At 36.4% G+C, this 13,179-nt stretch overlaps 2 protein-coding genes across 2 annotated transcripts; both read left to right on the top strand.

Annotated features, from left to right (window-relative positions):
* Positions 1 to 1,762: 1,762 nt before the first annotated feature.
* On the top strand, positions 1,763 to 2,833 carry LOC306908087 (UDP-GlcNAc:betaGal beta-1,3-N-acetylglucosaminyltransferase 7-like; the record flags this gene model as incomplete). The annotated part of the gene is made up of 1 exon (XM_079480676.1): positions 1,763 to 2,833. One exon carries the CDS (start codon positions 1,763 to 1,765, stop codon positions 2,831 to 2,833), a length of 1,071 nt encoding a protein of 356 aa, XP_079336802.1.
* Positions 2,834 to 10,380: 7,547 nt separating this feature from the next.
* LOC306908285 (UDP-GlcNAc:betaGal beta-1,3-N-acetylglucosaminyltransferase 7-like) lies at positions 10,381 to 13,117 on the top strand. The gene is made up of 2 exons (XM_079481019.1): positions 10,381 to 10,524; positions 10,616 to 13,117. The coding sequence occupies exon 2, from the start codon at positions 10,617 to 10,619 to the stop codon at positions 11,820 to 11,822; it is 1,206 nt and encodes a 401-aa protein (XP_079337145.1). The 5' UTR covers positions 10,381 to 10,524; position 10,616; the 3' UTR covers positions 11,823 to 13,117.
* The last annotated feature ends 62 nt before the right edge of the window (positions 13,118 to 13,179 follow it).

Below are 13,179 nucleotides of genomic sequence, written 5' to 3'. Positions count from 1 at the left end.
TTTTATCTTAGATTGTTAAAAAATGAAAAAATTATGTAGCACGATTTTGAGTGTTATTTGTGGTTTCGCATGGGATCTCTACGGTTGGCTATTGTCATGGTACTTCCAGATATTTCAACCTTTTATACAATGTGGGTGTCTTAAATTTTTCTGTAAAGCTGCATTTCCAGTAAGGTCACACCCTTCTGGGCAATTATACATACGTGTCTTTCTGCAGATGCAGCATCTGAGACTCGCAGACTGTAAGTATATCAATGTGATTCATTATTTTTACAAATGTTAGATTTTTATGTATAATATTTTTTATTGAGGTTTTCAAACATAAAAAAAATAAAATAACAGACAAAAAGACCCTTCAAAAAAAATGTGTAAAATGAATCAAAAGTACTATAAAAAGGAAGTACAAATGTTAGATTTTTAATAATTGTTTTGAAGTTAATTCTCATGAGAATATAACAACATACACAGCTGTTTTAAGAGATCTAGTTGATCTTAGATGTTGTAACACCATGTTAAACATTGTTTTACTAATAGAAAGGGCAACACATTGTTTCTCTTCTGTTGTATTACTTTATTTATTAAATGTATTAAATGTCTACTTATCTATTTAAATCATTGTTATATTGTCCTTAAGTATATTAAGTTTTACGTACATTTTGAAATATTTGTATTTTATGAGTATTTTTATTTTGGAAAAGTTGTAGTTCACTACATTATAAAGCATATTTCATGCATTTTACTCCTCTACATTTCATGAAAATATTTCGCTGTTTTTACCTTTTAATACTGAAGTTAATTCAAATCTAGTAGTTTCTTTTTAGAAATAGTTGTACTTTTAAAAGTTGGAAAGTATTCGATTTTAAAAACTCACTTAAGTATTATATTTAATGAAAAAACATGTGAAAACGTGTGTGAAATGTAGTAGAGTAAAACTAATGATTTATGCCTAATAAGCTAATGCATTTTTTTCAAAAGTAAAACATTCTCATAAGACACTTCACTACTATACATCTCTGATGTAATTCAAATGCCTTTGAAAGCACAATGTCCTAACAGCAAAAAAAGAACATATACAAAACATACGTGTAACCAGTCAAACAGGGTGATCTTTGACTAAAAGATGTGCACTATGAGCTGTTTTTTTACTAATACCTTCATTGTTCTCTTCACAGCAGTATGGTTATGAGGCATTCCAGGTCTCTTAATTGAACTTCAGATTTTAAGGTGGGACGGAATTCTAAAAAAGGCATTTAAAGACAATAGATCTTACTTCAGGAATCGAATTGGCTATCTAACCTGTTTCTCTCAGTGGCATATTACAATCCAGGAAATCGAATTGAAAACGAAATAAAAGAATTACCGCTTTAAATACAGGTGATATCTTTATTTAACAATTACCTGTTAAGATGCTCAAAAACTTTACATTCAAAATACTACTTTTTGTAAGTGCCCTTTTTCTCAAATTATAAAATACAGTAATTCTGAAAAATGGAAATTTGTATCACAAACATTACCAAGTAACGAATTCACATTCATCTTTTTTATTAATATTTTTTCATTTTTATCAAATAATAAAGGGTGGGCAGGAATTTACATGTTTGCATTTGCTTTATTCAGAATGTACCCCAACAAATGGCGTCAGGTTTATTGCTGGATTGGTCTCATTTTCTCCTTGTCAGTGGTGTTGGTTACTATCATCCAGATTGAACACATCAGCTTGCCAATGGCCTCACAGACAAGGATAGTTGAAAGACATTCGCTAATGGAGAAAGATATCGAACTGCTAAATAAGAGTGCCCTGCCCGTTTCTGTAAACTTCACTAAGGAGATCGTGCAAAGAACGGAATTGCTCACAGAACATCCCAAAGAACCCACAACATGGGATATCATCAGCTCCAACTGCAGTGCAAACCTCAGTTTCTTATCCACAGAATGGTTCAAAAGTCTTGACTCCAATTTTCAGCAATATCTGCTCTACCGGCATTGTCGATACTTTCCTATCCTCATGAATCACCCAGAGAAGTGTGCCAGAGATGTGGACTTGTTGTTGGTCATTAAGTCTGTGATAACACAACATGATCGCAGAGAGATGATAAGACAAACATGGGGCAAAGAGCAGACTATCAATGGAAAAAAGGTCAAGATCCTTTTCCTTCTTGGGACATCTTCCAATGAAGGAGAGAGAGGCAACCATCAAAAACTTCTGGAATATGAGAATTACATTTATGAGGACATTCTTCAATGGGACTTCATGGATAGCTTCTTCAACCTCACCCTGAAGGAGATTCACTTCTTGAAATGGTTCTCCATGTACTGCGGAAACACCCGCTACATCTTCAAAGGTGATGATGATGTATTTGTCAACATTCCCAACATCTTGGAGTATCTGGAGGCAAGCAAAGACTTGAAAGACCTTTTTGTGGGTGATGTTCTTTTTGATGCACTTCCTATTCGCTATAAGATGAGCAAGTACTACATCCCTGAAGTCTTGTATGAAAAGAACTACTACCCACCGTATGCTTGCGGAGGTGGTTTCTTGATGGATGGTCCTCTTGCACGTAAACTCTACAGAGCGTGTGAAACTCTGGAACTTTATCCCATTGATGATGTGTTTCTTGGGATGTGTCTGGAAGTGCTTCGGGTAAAACCAATTCTACACAAGGCATTCAAAACTTTTGGAATTGTAATGAATGAAGCCAGTAAGATGAACAGGGAGCCATGTTTCTTTAGGGACATGATAGTGGTACATAAACTGCTCCCACCAGATCTGATCAACATGTGGAGGCTGATCAATAGTGACTTAAAGTGTTGGGAAGTAGATTCCTACAATTAGAGACACTTCTAACTTAACTACCTTTTTCAGTAGCTTGACGGTTGCTCAACTACTTTTAAAATAGTGTAGCTTTTCCAGTACTTAATTTATTTTTAAGAAAGTAGCGATGTAGCGTGACCAAAAGCTACATTCCGTTCTGCCGCAATAGCAACGCTCTGTAACATCTTCTTATTACTGTATCACAAACTGAAGTGGTTCATTACTGCCATCTACTGCAGTAACTGTGTTTTGCAGCTTTAGAGTCAGCAACAATTGTCAGCAACAGGCCTTGTGTTTACATCACACGCTAATTATAATATCATATATTGTATTAGTAGTCTCACAGGCCTTGTGCTTAAGAGCTCACATGGGTTCCATATAGAGAATACATGGATCCAAAAGTTGCAAAGTAGCATATGTACAGGTTGTATCATGGGAATGCAATCAGGTTTAATTAGCTTAACTGCATATGCAGGATTCCACATTTAAAACAACAAACTGTTGTGCAAGATACTAGGTTTGCATGAGTTTGGTCATTCTTCGTTTCCCTGGTTTGAAAATCAATGAGCACTGGATGATATCCGCTGTTCTCTACTACAAAAATGTGTCTTAGCTGAAAATCCACTTAAGATAATACCCAGCCGACTTCGATGTGCATCTGTTGTCAGGGTTTACCCATTGGTCTCTTTTTGGCCACTAGTGGCCCCATTGAGTGCTTATTTGTCCTTCACCTGTTTCATTAATGGCATCAGTTTCACCTGTGTCCTGTTTCTGCAGATTGTATTTAAGCTCTCTGTTTCCTTTGTTTTGTGCTTGGTGTTTGAGTGTGTGTGACCCATCCTTGCACTACTCGTGTTGTTTATTCTGGTGAGTCAACGTCGATGGATGTACGAGCTGAACATGTTGGACTTTCCTTGTTGATGGTCTCTGACTGAGTCTTTTTGAGTTTTATTGTATCTTTTATTTATCATTATTATTTTTTTGGAACTTTGAAGCATTTTTCCCTCCGTTGTATTGGATACAACAAAGTTGCCCTATGAACTTTCGGAAATAAATTGCCTTTTGAAATCTGGTGTGTCTGCTTCACCTTTTGGGTTTGTTATCTGCCTAGTGGGTCCGTAAAGTAAAGAGGCACACTCTCACACCAGAGATCCGAGTTCAAGCCTGGGTCCTGACTGCTGTTTTGTCTTAGTTTTGTCTTGATTAGGATCTGAAGACATTCTTCTAAAAGTGATTAATGCAGTAGTTATTTCAACAATGAGGACATACAGAATTATTAATCTCTGACTTTCCAGAAAGGCTAGCTTTCAGCAGTTTACTGTCATTACACACATCCTTCTGTGCACTTAGAGTTGACAGGTGGGCAGAAGGGGGTAACTAAATATAGATTTTTGCCCAAATTATTTTCTTTTATTATTCTTACATCTAGTATTAATGTTGTATATTTTACTTTTACATTCTTATTTAGCCTACGTATTCTTTTACAAATAGATTTTAGCATTAAGAAACTGAAGATTTGATCAAAACATGAAAATAACTATTCACAGCATTAACATTAATTCGGTCACAAACTCATATCCAGTCCATGTATTGCTTTTTCGCAAGTTTCTTTTCTCCCACGAAGCATTGTTCGGCGGAATGTTGTCAAAACCATCACCCGTCGGGTGAACATTTGTGTGATGTGTGTAACAATCATCATGTGTCATTTTGGGTTTAGGGTCGGGAAATAATACCTGCGGATGGAACGCGGATCCAGCCACGACTGTTTCGACTCACCTCAGTTTATGGGATGTTGTTCAAACTCTGCCTGAAGAGCTTGTTTCTAACCGCAGCTCACTTTGCAGCGTTGAGCATTGTAGATCGTGTGCAACTGATGATGGACAGCAGCCAGCTATAGTGAGGAGGACTCGATACATTATCACAATTTAAATAAACTCCTCACGCTCCCTTTTGCATAATTCAAAACACATTTCACAAATCACTGATCAAATATATAATATCTCCTATATTATATAATATTTGAGTGGATTCCCATTCGGTTGTCTCTCCCGAAACTCTGAGATATAGAGTTACTACACACATTTAAATATTTTGTTACTTGTTGCGTGAGAAATTCAATGGTTTTGTCTACATAATGTACATGTAATTCAGGTGCGGTTCGGGGCGCGGCATTTTTGTCAAACTGGTAGGGTCGGGTATGGAATTAAATTAGTTATCCATGTTAATACACGCAACGCGAATGCAAACGTATGCACGCTTATTAAACAGTCCATACCCCATATCAGATGTTATGAGACTAGTGTGATTTTTAAGAATACCATTTACCAGTGCTTATAATTACAAATCACATAGTACCTCAACTCACAATGTTGTAGCTTGTTCCATCTAAACTTTTCAGCTGGCACAATTGTCAATTATCACCTGTGCCAAGAGCCTGTTTCTGAAAATTTTATATGTTTTATATTTATTAGAATAAACAGTAAAATAATATAACAATATTGCTGTGTATTATTCCCATATTTAAAGCTCAATATAGCATTTACCGGAATAACTTACAAAACCAACTGTGTTCATGTGAGTCTCAGCTATAATGCACACCACTGCAATCCATGTTATTTTGCCTAATATAACAAATAATAGTCATTTTGTTCTAATTGTCAGTTTAATGTTTTATTTTTTCAAGTGTGTTAATTGATTTAATATTTCTTATAGTTGACAGCTATTTTTATCTAAATGTAACTGACAAGTGCCCCCACAATGGTTTGCTATGGGCCCCAAGACGTCTAGGTTTGGCACTGGTTAGTTCACCCCAAAATAAAACTTCTGTCATCATTTACTCACCCATTGAGTTGTTCCAAATCTGTATGACACCTTTGACCAACAGGAAATATTACAATGTTACACATACACAAGTGTAAAAGTGATTTAAGCGATCGATTTACTCCTGTGGCCTTCAATGGATTGCATCATATTCCTTGCTGTTTTATTATTTTTATTTCCGTTTTAAAACCAGTTTCAATCCCCTGTTTTGTAAATGGTGTGCTTTGGTGTCCATTGTTGTTTTTGTTTTGCATTTTTTGTTACTTTTGCCTTTGCCTTTCGGGAAGATGTGCAGTTCCCAGTAAAACCAGCTAGATCTCCTGAACAACCCCCACATTTTTTATCAGAAATTTAAATGCGGAAATGTACACTATGAAAATGTTTTGTGTTGTTTCAAACCATGGACAGGTTAAACTGATGTGAATACTCTCCGCTGCGCATCCGCAGTTGACACAACATTTCGGGTAAATTCAGCAGTAGCTGATTTTTCACGACCTCCAGAGTTTGGACTTAGACTTTTTACTGTCTTCTTTCCACCACCAGTCTGACAACCTTAGGGCCGTTCTGTCACGGAAGTCTGAGATGCACCCGCGGGGCCGAGGCCGATAGGGTGCACCGAAAGCGGACACTTTCACCAAAACGCAGCAGATTTTTCAGACTTCCAGGATTTTATTTTCCCTTTTAAAACCTGGTTGATGTCCTCAGGGCAACATAATATTTTTATACCATTGTTTTTCAATTATCATTTCCCTCTGATTTTAGGGATTAGATATGGTTAGGGTTGAGGTGGGTTGCGCTTTTATTTATAATAAAAAAATAAAAAAATATTGTCAAAACACCCAGCCTTTACATTGTGTAGGATGATAAATATAAATCACATTTTTAAAGAATATTTAGTGAGTAGTCTTAGGAGTACCCTCTGGCCTGCGAGGGGCCGACGGGGGAACGGCGCGAGGCCGGTGACGTGAGTAATAACAAGTGTCAGTTGCACGTGCACAGGTCTCCCATCTCTCACCGAGGAGCTCCGGAAGTTTTTGTTGTATTTCGATGAAGTCAAACCTCAGGAGTGAAATAAAGTCATCCAACAGCAATGTGAAAGACTTTGCCATGGGCCTCAGGGAAATAAAAACAACATTTTTAATGATGTATTATTAACAAAGTTTTGCTAGAGCAAGTGCGGATAATCAACCGGGCTGGCTTTCCATGACTTAACTCAGCAATCAACCCGACTGGCTTTCTATAAACCAATCTCACCAGTCACCCTACCAGCTCGGGAAAGAAACCCTTACAAATTGACGCCTTACCTGCCTTCTCCATATCTTTTCGCAACATCACTGCTCGTAAGAAACGCAAACACAACATCTTTTTTGCTTTATGTTTGTTGTTTGTGCAGACAAACCGATTCCTAACGTTAAAGCGAAAACCAAACTCTAAAAAGGTTTTCGTCGGTACATGGCAGTGTGAGGTATTTAAAAGGGATTCTATCAGATTTAAAGCTCTGCAGGGCTCGGAGCTATGGCGATGGAGCCCGCCAAACTGGGCGCGGCTTTTGGCTACATCTCATTAGGGTCCTCAGATCTCTTCTCCTTTATCGATGACTCTACCTTCGCTACTCGAGACTGATTGCTTCGCCGTCAAAAATGCGATGCGATTCAGTTTTATTTATATAAGGCTGTTTTTTATATTTGAGATGTGATTTCCAAATTACAGGTTGCTGTCAAATATAACGCCTAGGTTTTTAACTATATTTGTTGGAGTAACAGTTCAGCCTTCAATTTGCAGATTCGCCTAATAGGACTAGGTGTTAAAATCCCACTATTTCAGCACAGTTGAATTGCCCAATAGGACCTTATGCATGGGGAAGCAGCCAAGAATATGAATAAAGGAACTGAGGTCTAATGTTTCACTGGTTCGTCAGGTGTGCATCCTCTTTCCCTGCCATTATCAGAGAGACATATCAGTTGTGTGTCCCAATTTCATCACATTCATAAATAGATAAATAGATGCGTACATTGCCGCCCCTCGAAACTATCGTGTAACGGCGATCCTATGATTGGAGATACGATAGAACGATCTAACTATATCGCCCAACACTAGTCTTGCACTTGAAAGCTGAGGATCGGCTACTGAAGCAGCACTACTTTTGAAAACAGAAAATACGGTACATGTGGTAAATGTGTTTATGATACAAAATCTTGTAAGATTTTTAAATCATGTATTTGCATAAATTGCTTATTAGAGTTCATAAAACTGTATCATATGTACAGACATAAGTTTTTGGCGCTTGATGATGTTTGAACAAGTATATAAACAGGCTTTAAGTAAAATAAGTATTTTTTTCTTCCATGACATTTCGTCATTATAGAATGGGTTTGATTCAAGACCTCAAAATCTCAGCTATCATTTTTTACAACATTGTTTAAGAGCAGCTTTAAAGGGAAATTATAAAAATGGGAAAACATACATAAAACACACACAAGAATACAATACTTGGTATTATTGCAAAAAAATAACTTAAAAAACTGAAAGGTTGTAGATGAAAACTGTCCTTCTTAAAATATTGTTATAATTAACTTATTTGTCACCTCAAAGAAAATGTATTTGTCATAATATTCACGTTTTTGTTTTTAAATAAATGCCTTTGAGAATTGTGACAATCCAACAGAATCTCGCATTCATAACTTTACAGTCAGGTACAGAAGGATAGGACTCAGATTCGAAATAATCAGACTTGTTAAATAAGACAGCAAATGAGGCAAGAACAAAACAAACGGCGAGGTCAGACAGGCGGAAGATCGGTCGAGGTGCGTAGGGTCCGACAAACGACTCCAAGGGCGAGGCACTGGCGAGGTCAGACAGGCGAAAGATCGATCGAGGTGCTTAGGGTCCGAGGGGGTAATCCAGAGAAGAAACACACAACAGGCTAGAGTTGATCCAGGCGCAAACAGTCTCCAGAGGGAAAAGGCGAACTCGTGATCCCAACCGGTGAAGGCGGCTGTAAAGTCCAAACCCGAGCGGCAGATCAGCCCAGGGCGATCTCCAAACAAAAGCAAGCACTAATACTAGCCGACACCAGTGTTAGGGCAAAATAACATCAGAGTGCTAGAGTGAAGTCCGTCATAAAACGCAACAGCAACGAAGGAGAGAAAAAATAGGAAAATAAAGAGAGAAAATAATGAGTGAGATAAGAAACAGGTGTGCGCGCGGCTGATTGCCAATACGCGTCAGACATGGAAAAAAGAGCAACAAGGGAAAAGTGAGACAATGTGAAGGAGGATCAAACCCGGGACCTGACATTTAAAACATGGCTAATTCAAATTAATAATTTGTATATTTTAGTTAGATTTAGGGGTGTGGTTATGGGAGGGGCTTCAGTAATGCTTTTTGCTAATAATCGTAAAGTTTTGTACAATTCACATCTTATTAATTCATACAAGCCACCTCTTAAAATATTTACAAATTCCCGTGAGATCAAGTTGGACCATTTTTATGTCTGATTAATAATATTGGTCTAATGTCATGAAAGCAGTTTACCTGTTCAAAAGATTTCAAGAATCTTGAACCAGCATCCAAAGCCCACCTCAAGTATCGCTATTTTGGATACCTTTTAAAAGAATTGCTTTCTTAGATTTGCTTTTCATTCCCTCTTGAATCCACCAGATTTAACATTCGTAATCCAGATGAAATTCCATGCAGTTTAAGATGCTCCCTAACATCAGCAAAGCAAAATCTCCCATGTCTGATTTTTTATAATTATTTCACCGATGAGGTTTAAATCTTTTTGGATGAGTGGGAATTAATTCATACTTGATATCATATGTGTTGTTTTATTATGTCACTGTTTTTATCTTAGATTGTTGTGAATGAAAAAATATGTAGCACGATTTTGACGGTTACTGGTGATTTCGCATTTGTTCTCTGTTTAAGACTTGCTAGCTATTTTAGGTTTTTTAGAATGTGGGTGTCATACATCTTTCTGTAAGGCTGTATTTCCAGTAAGATATGTTATCATCTCACCCTTCTGGGCTGTTATAAATACGTGTCCTACTGTAGATGTCCGAAACTCACAGACTGTAAGTATATCCATGTGTGATTTATAATTGTTTTTTTATATAATTTATATTGCTAGATTTCATTTGTGTTAATAGTTGTTTAAGAAGCCTATTCCCATGAGGATATACTAACATACACAGCTGTTTTAAGAGTTGATTTTAGATTTTGTTAAACCATGTTAAACAATATAATATCATGTTTCTTTTGACGTTTTTGTTTTGGAAAAGTTGTATTTCACTACATTAGAAAGCATATATCATACATTTTATATTTTTACGTTTTAATACTGAAGTATATTCAAATCAATTTTACATTTTAAAAGTGGGAATGTAAAGAACTTACTTTAAAATGTAAATAAGTATTGTATAAAAGGTTACAAACATGTAAAATCATCTATATATGAAATGTATTAGCGTAAAACTAATGATTTATGCCTTATAAGCTAGTGCATTTTTTTCCAAAGTAAATACAGGAAACACTTCACTGCTATACATCTCTGATTGAAATCTGCTTTTGTGTATTATAATCTGTTTTAACATTTTTGTTGCGCCTTTTGCCTTTGAAAGCACACTGTCCTAACAGCAAAGAGAAGGAAACTAATCAAAAAAATTATAACCAAATTTACAAATGTGTCATAGCCAGTACGACAGGATTATATTTGACTAAACAAACTTTGATCTTTGTTTTCTTTACAGACTGTAAAGAGTATTCACTGGAGATCAGCTGTGTATTTATGTGACAGGTCTTTTAATTTAAAGGAAAATCGTCAAAAAAATAACACTCCAGGAAATCCTTTAAATAAAAAATACTAGATACAAGGATTACTGGTTTTAATACAGGTGATATATTCGTGTCCATATTCTTTATTAATATTTGTATTTTTTATTAAATAATAAAGGAATTTAAATGTATTTCCTTTTCTTTATCCAGAATGTTGCCCAGCAGAAGACGGCAGGTTTACCGCTGCATTGGTCTCATTTTCTCCTTGTCAGTGGTGTTGGTTACTATCATCCACATTGAACACATCAGCTTACAAAAGGCCTCACAGACAAAGAGAATTGAAAAACATTCGCTAATGGAGAAAGATATCTATCTGCAAAATAAGAGTGCCCTGCCAGTTTCTGTAAACTTCACTAAGGAGATCGTGCAAAGAACGGAATCGCTCACAGAACATCCCAAAGAACCCACAACATGGGATATCATCAGCTCCAACTGCAGTGCAAACCTCAGTTTCTTATCCACAGAATGGTTCAAAAGTCTTGACTCCAATTTTCAGCAATATCTGCTCTACCGGCATTGTCGATACTTTCCTATCCTCATGAATCACCCAGAGAAGTGTGCCGGAGATGTGGACTTGTTGTTGGTCATTAAGTCTGTGATAACACAACATGATCGCAGAGAGGTGATAAGACAAACATGGGGCAAAGAGCAGACTATCAATGGAAAAAAGGTCAAGATCCTTTTCCTTCTTGGGACATCTTCCAATGAAGGAGAGAGAGCCAACCATCAAAAACTTCTGGAATATGAGAATTACATTTATGAGGACATTCTTCAATGGGACTTCATGGATAGCTTCTTCAACCTCACCCTGAAGGAGATTCACTTCTTGAAATGGTTCTCCATGTACTGCGGAAACACTCGCTATATCTTCAAAGGTGATGATGATGTATTTGTTAACATTCCCAACATCTTGGAGTATCTGGAGGCAAGCAAAGACTTGAAAGACCTGTTTGTGGGGAATGTTCTTTTTAAAGCAAATCCAATTCGCAACAAGATGAGCAAATACTACATCCCTGAAGTCTTGAATAAAAAGAATTACTACCCACCGTATGCTGGTGGAGGTGGTTTCTTGATGGATGGTCCTCTTGCACGTAAACTCTACAGAGCGTGTGAAACTCTGGAACTTTATCCCATTGATGATGTGTTTCTTGGGATGTGTCTGGAAGTGCTTCGGGTAAAACCAATTCTACACAAGGCATTCAAAACTTTTGGGATTGTAATCAATGAAGCCAGTAAGATGAATAGGGAGCCATGTTTCTTTAGGGACATGATAGTGGTACATAAACTGCTCCCACCAGATCTGATCAACATGTGGAAACTGATCAACAGTGACTTAGTTTGTTCAAAGAAAATATGAAAAAATTTTGTATCTAAGACTGTGATTAGTCATGAATAATCATTTTTTATGTAAAGTCTTCGTTGCCGTTTGAGTATAAACAGGGCTACGAATTACTGGTAAATATGCTTTTTAAATCCTCCAACAATCCATTTAGCTTTTGTTTGTGCAATTTCTCAATGTTTACAAATATCTTGTGACTACTGCTCTTTATCCAAGTCATGGCCACAAGGTGGTATGACACATTCTCTCGTTTGCTTTCAAAAAATAATGTGATTTTAAGTAACACATTATCTCTTAGTTTGGTCATTCCTCGTTTCCCTGGTACAAAAATCCATGAGCACTGAGTGATATCAGCTGTGCTCCGGTACTACAAAAATGTGTTTTTAAAAGCTGAAAATCCACTTAAGATATTATCTAGGCTACTTCAATGTGAGTCTTTTGTAAATTCTCATTGCAGTGCACAGATATGTTTGAAATCTATTTTCTCATTCTCAGCACTATAGCTTAGTATTTTCAATATATAATAGATTCAGTTTTATCTTAGTTTTGTAGTCTTGACGATGATCTAATCTTATTTTGTGACTAATGCTATTGTTATTTCAACAATGAGGACATTCAGTATTATAAACCTCTGACTTTTCAGATAACTGAAAAGTGGAGCTGTATTTCCAGAAAGGTGAGCTTTCAGCAGTTTACTGTCATTACACACATCCTTCTGTGCACTTACAGTTGAATGGCTTACTATAGCAGATGTTATGAGACTCTAGGCTAGATGCGATTTATGCAACTTAAGAATACCGTTTACCAGTGCTAATAATGTTTCAAATCAGTAGTGGCTTGTTCCATCTAAATTTCACAGCTGGCACAATTGTCAATTATCACCTGTGCCAAGAGTCTGTTGCTTAAAATTGACAGAACTTTAGCTGAGCCGATTGAACATTTTAGAAGCAACAAGTCATCAGAGATTTTTTCTGACATTTTCTTGCAAAGTTTAATATATTTATTAAAGGGTTAAAGTTCACCCAAAAAAATAAAATAAAATACAGTTTAGAATAGAAAATAAATAAAATACAGTACAAACAGTCGGACGGTCAGCACAGTGCACATTCATTAAATGCAAAGTTAAACTGATGTGTTTTGAGTCTGGATTTGAATGTGACTACTGTAAAAAAAAGAAATATATAAAGCAATTCTTCCTACTAAGGTGGTCAATAATGACTGCAAGAACTGATATATCTTTTGTTCCTGTTCCAGGTTGTTTGTCCAAAGAGAAGTTTATGTCTATGAAATTATAACAATAAAAACCAACAATATGCAAGCCCTGTACTGTAATGCCGTACTGTTTGTGGTGTTATGTGGTGTATAAGGGTTGATG

The sequence above is a fragment of the Barbatula barbatula genome (assembly GCF_947034865.1).
Source record: "Barbatula barbatula genome assembly, chromosome: 19".
NCBI lineage: Eukaryota > Metazoa > Chordata > Actinopteri > Cypriniformes > Nemacheilidae > Barbatula > Barbatula barbatula.
This window is presented reverse-complemented; position numbering and strand designations above follow the sequence as displayed.

Excerpts from the sequence above, each read along its gene's own strand:
- LOC306908285 (XM_079481019.1), top strand. The coding sequence starts at position 10,617 with ATGTTGCCCAGCAGAAGACGGCAGGTTTACCGCTGCATTGGTCTCATT.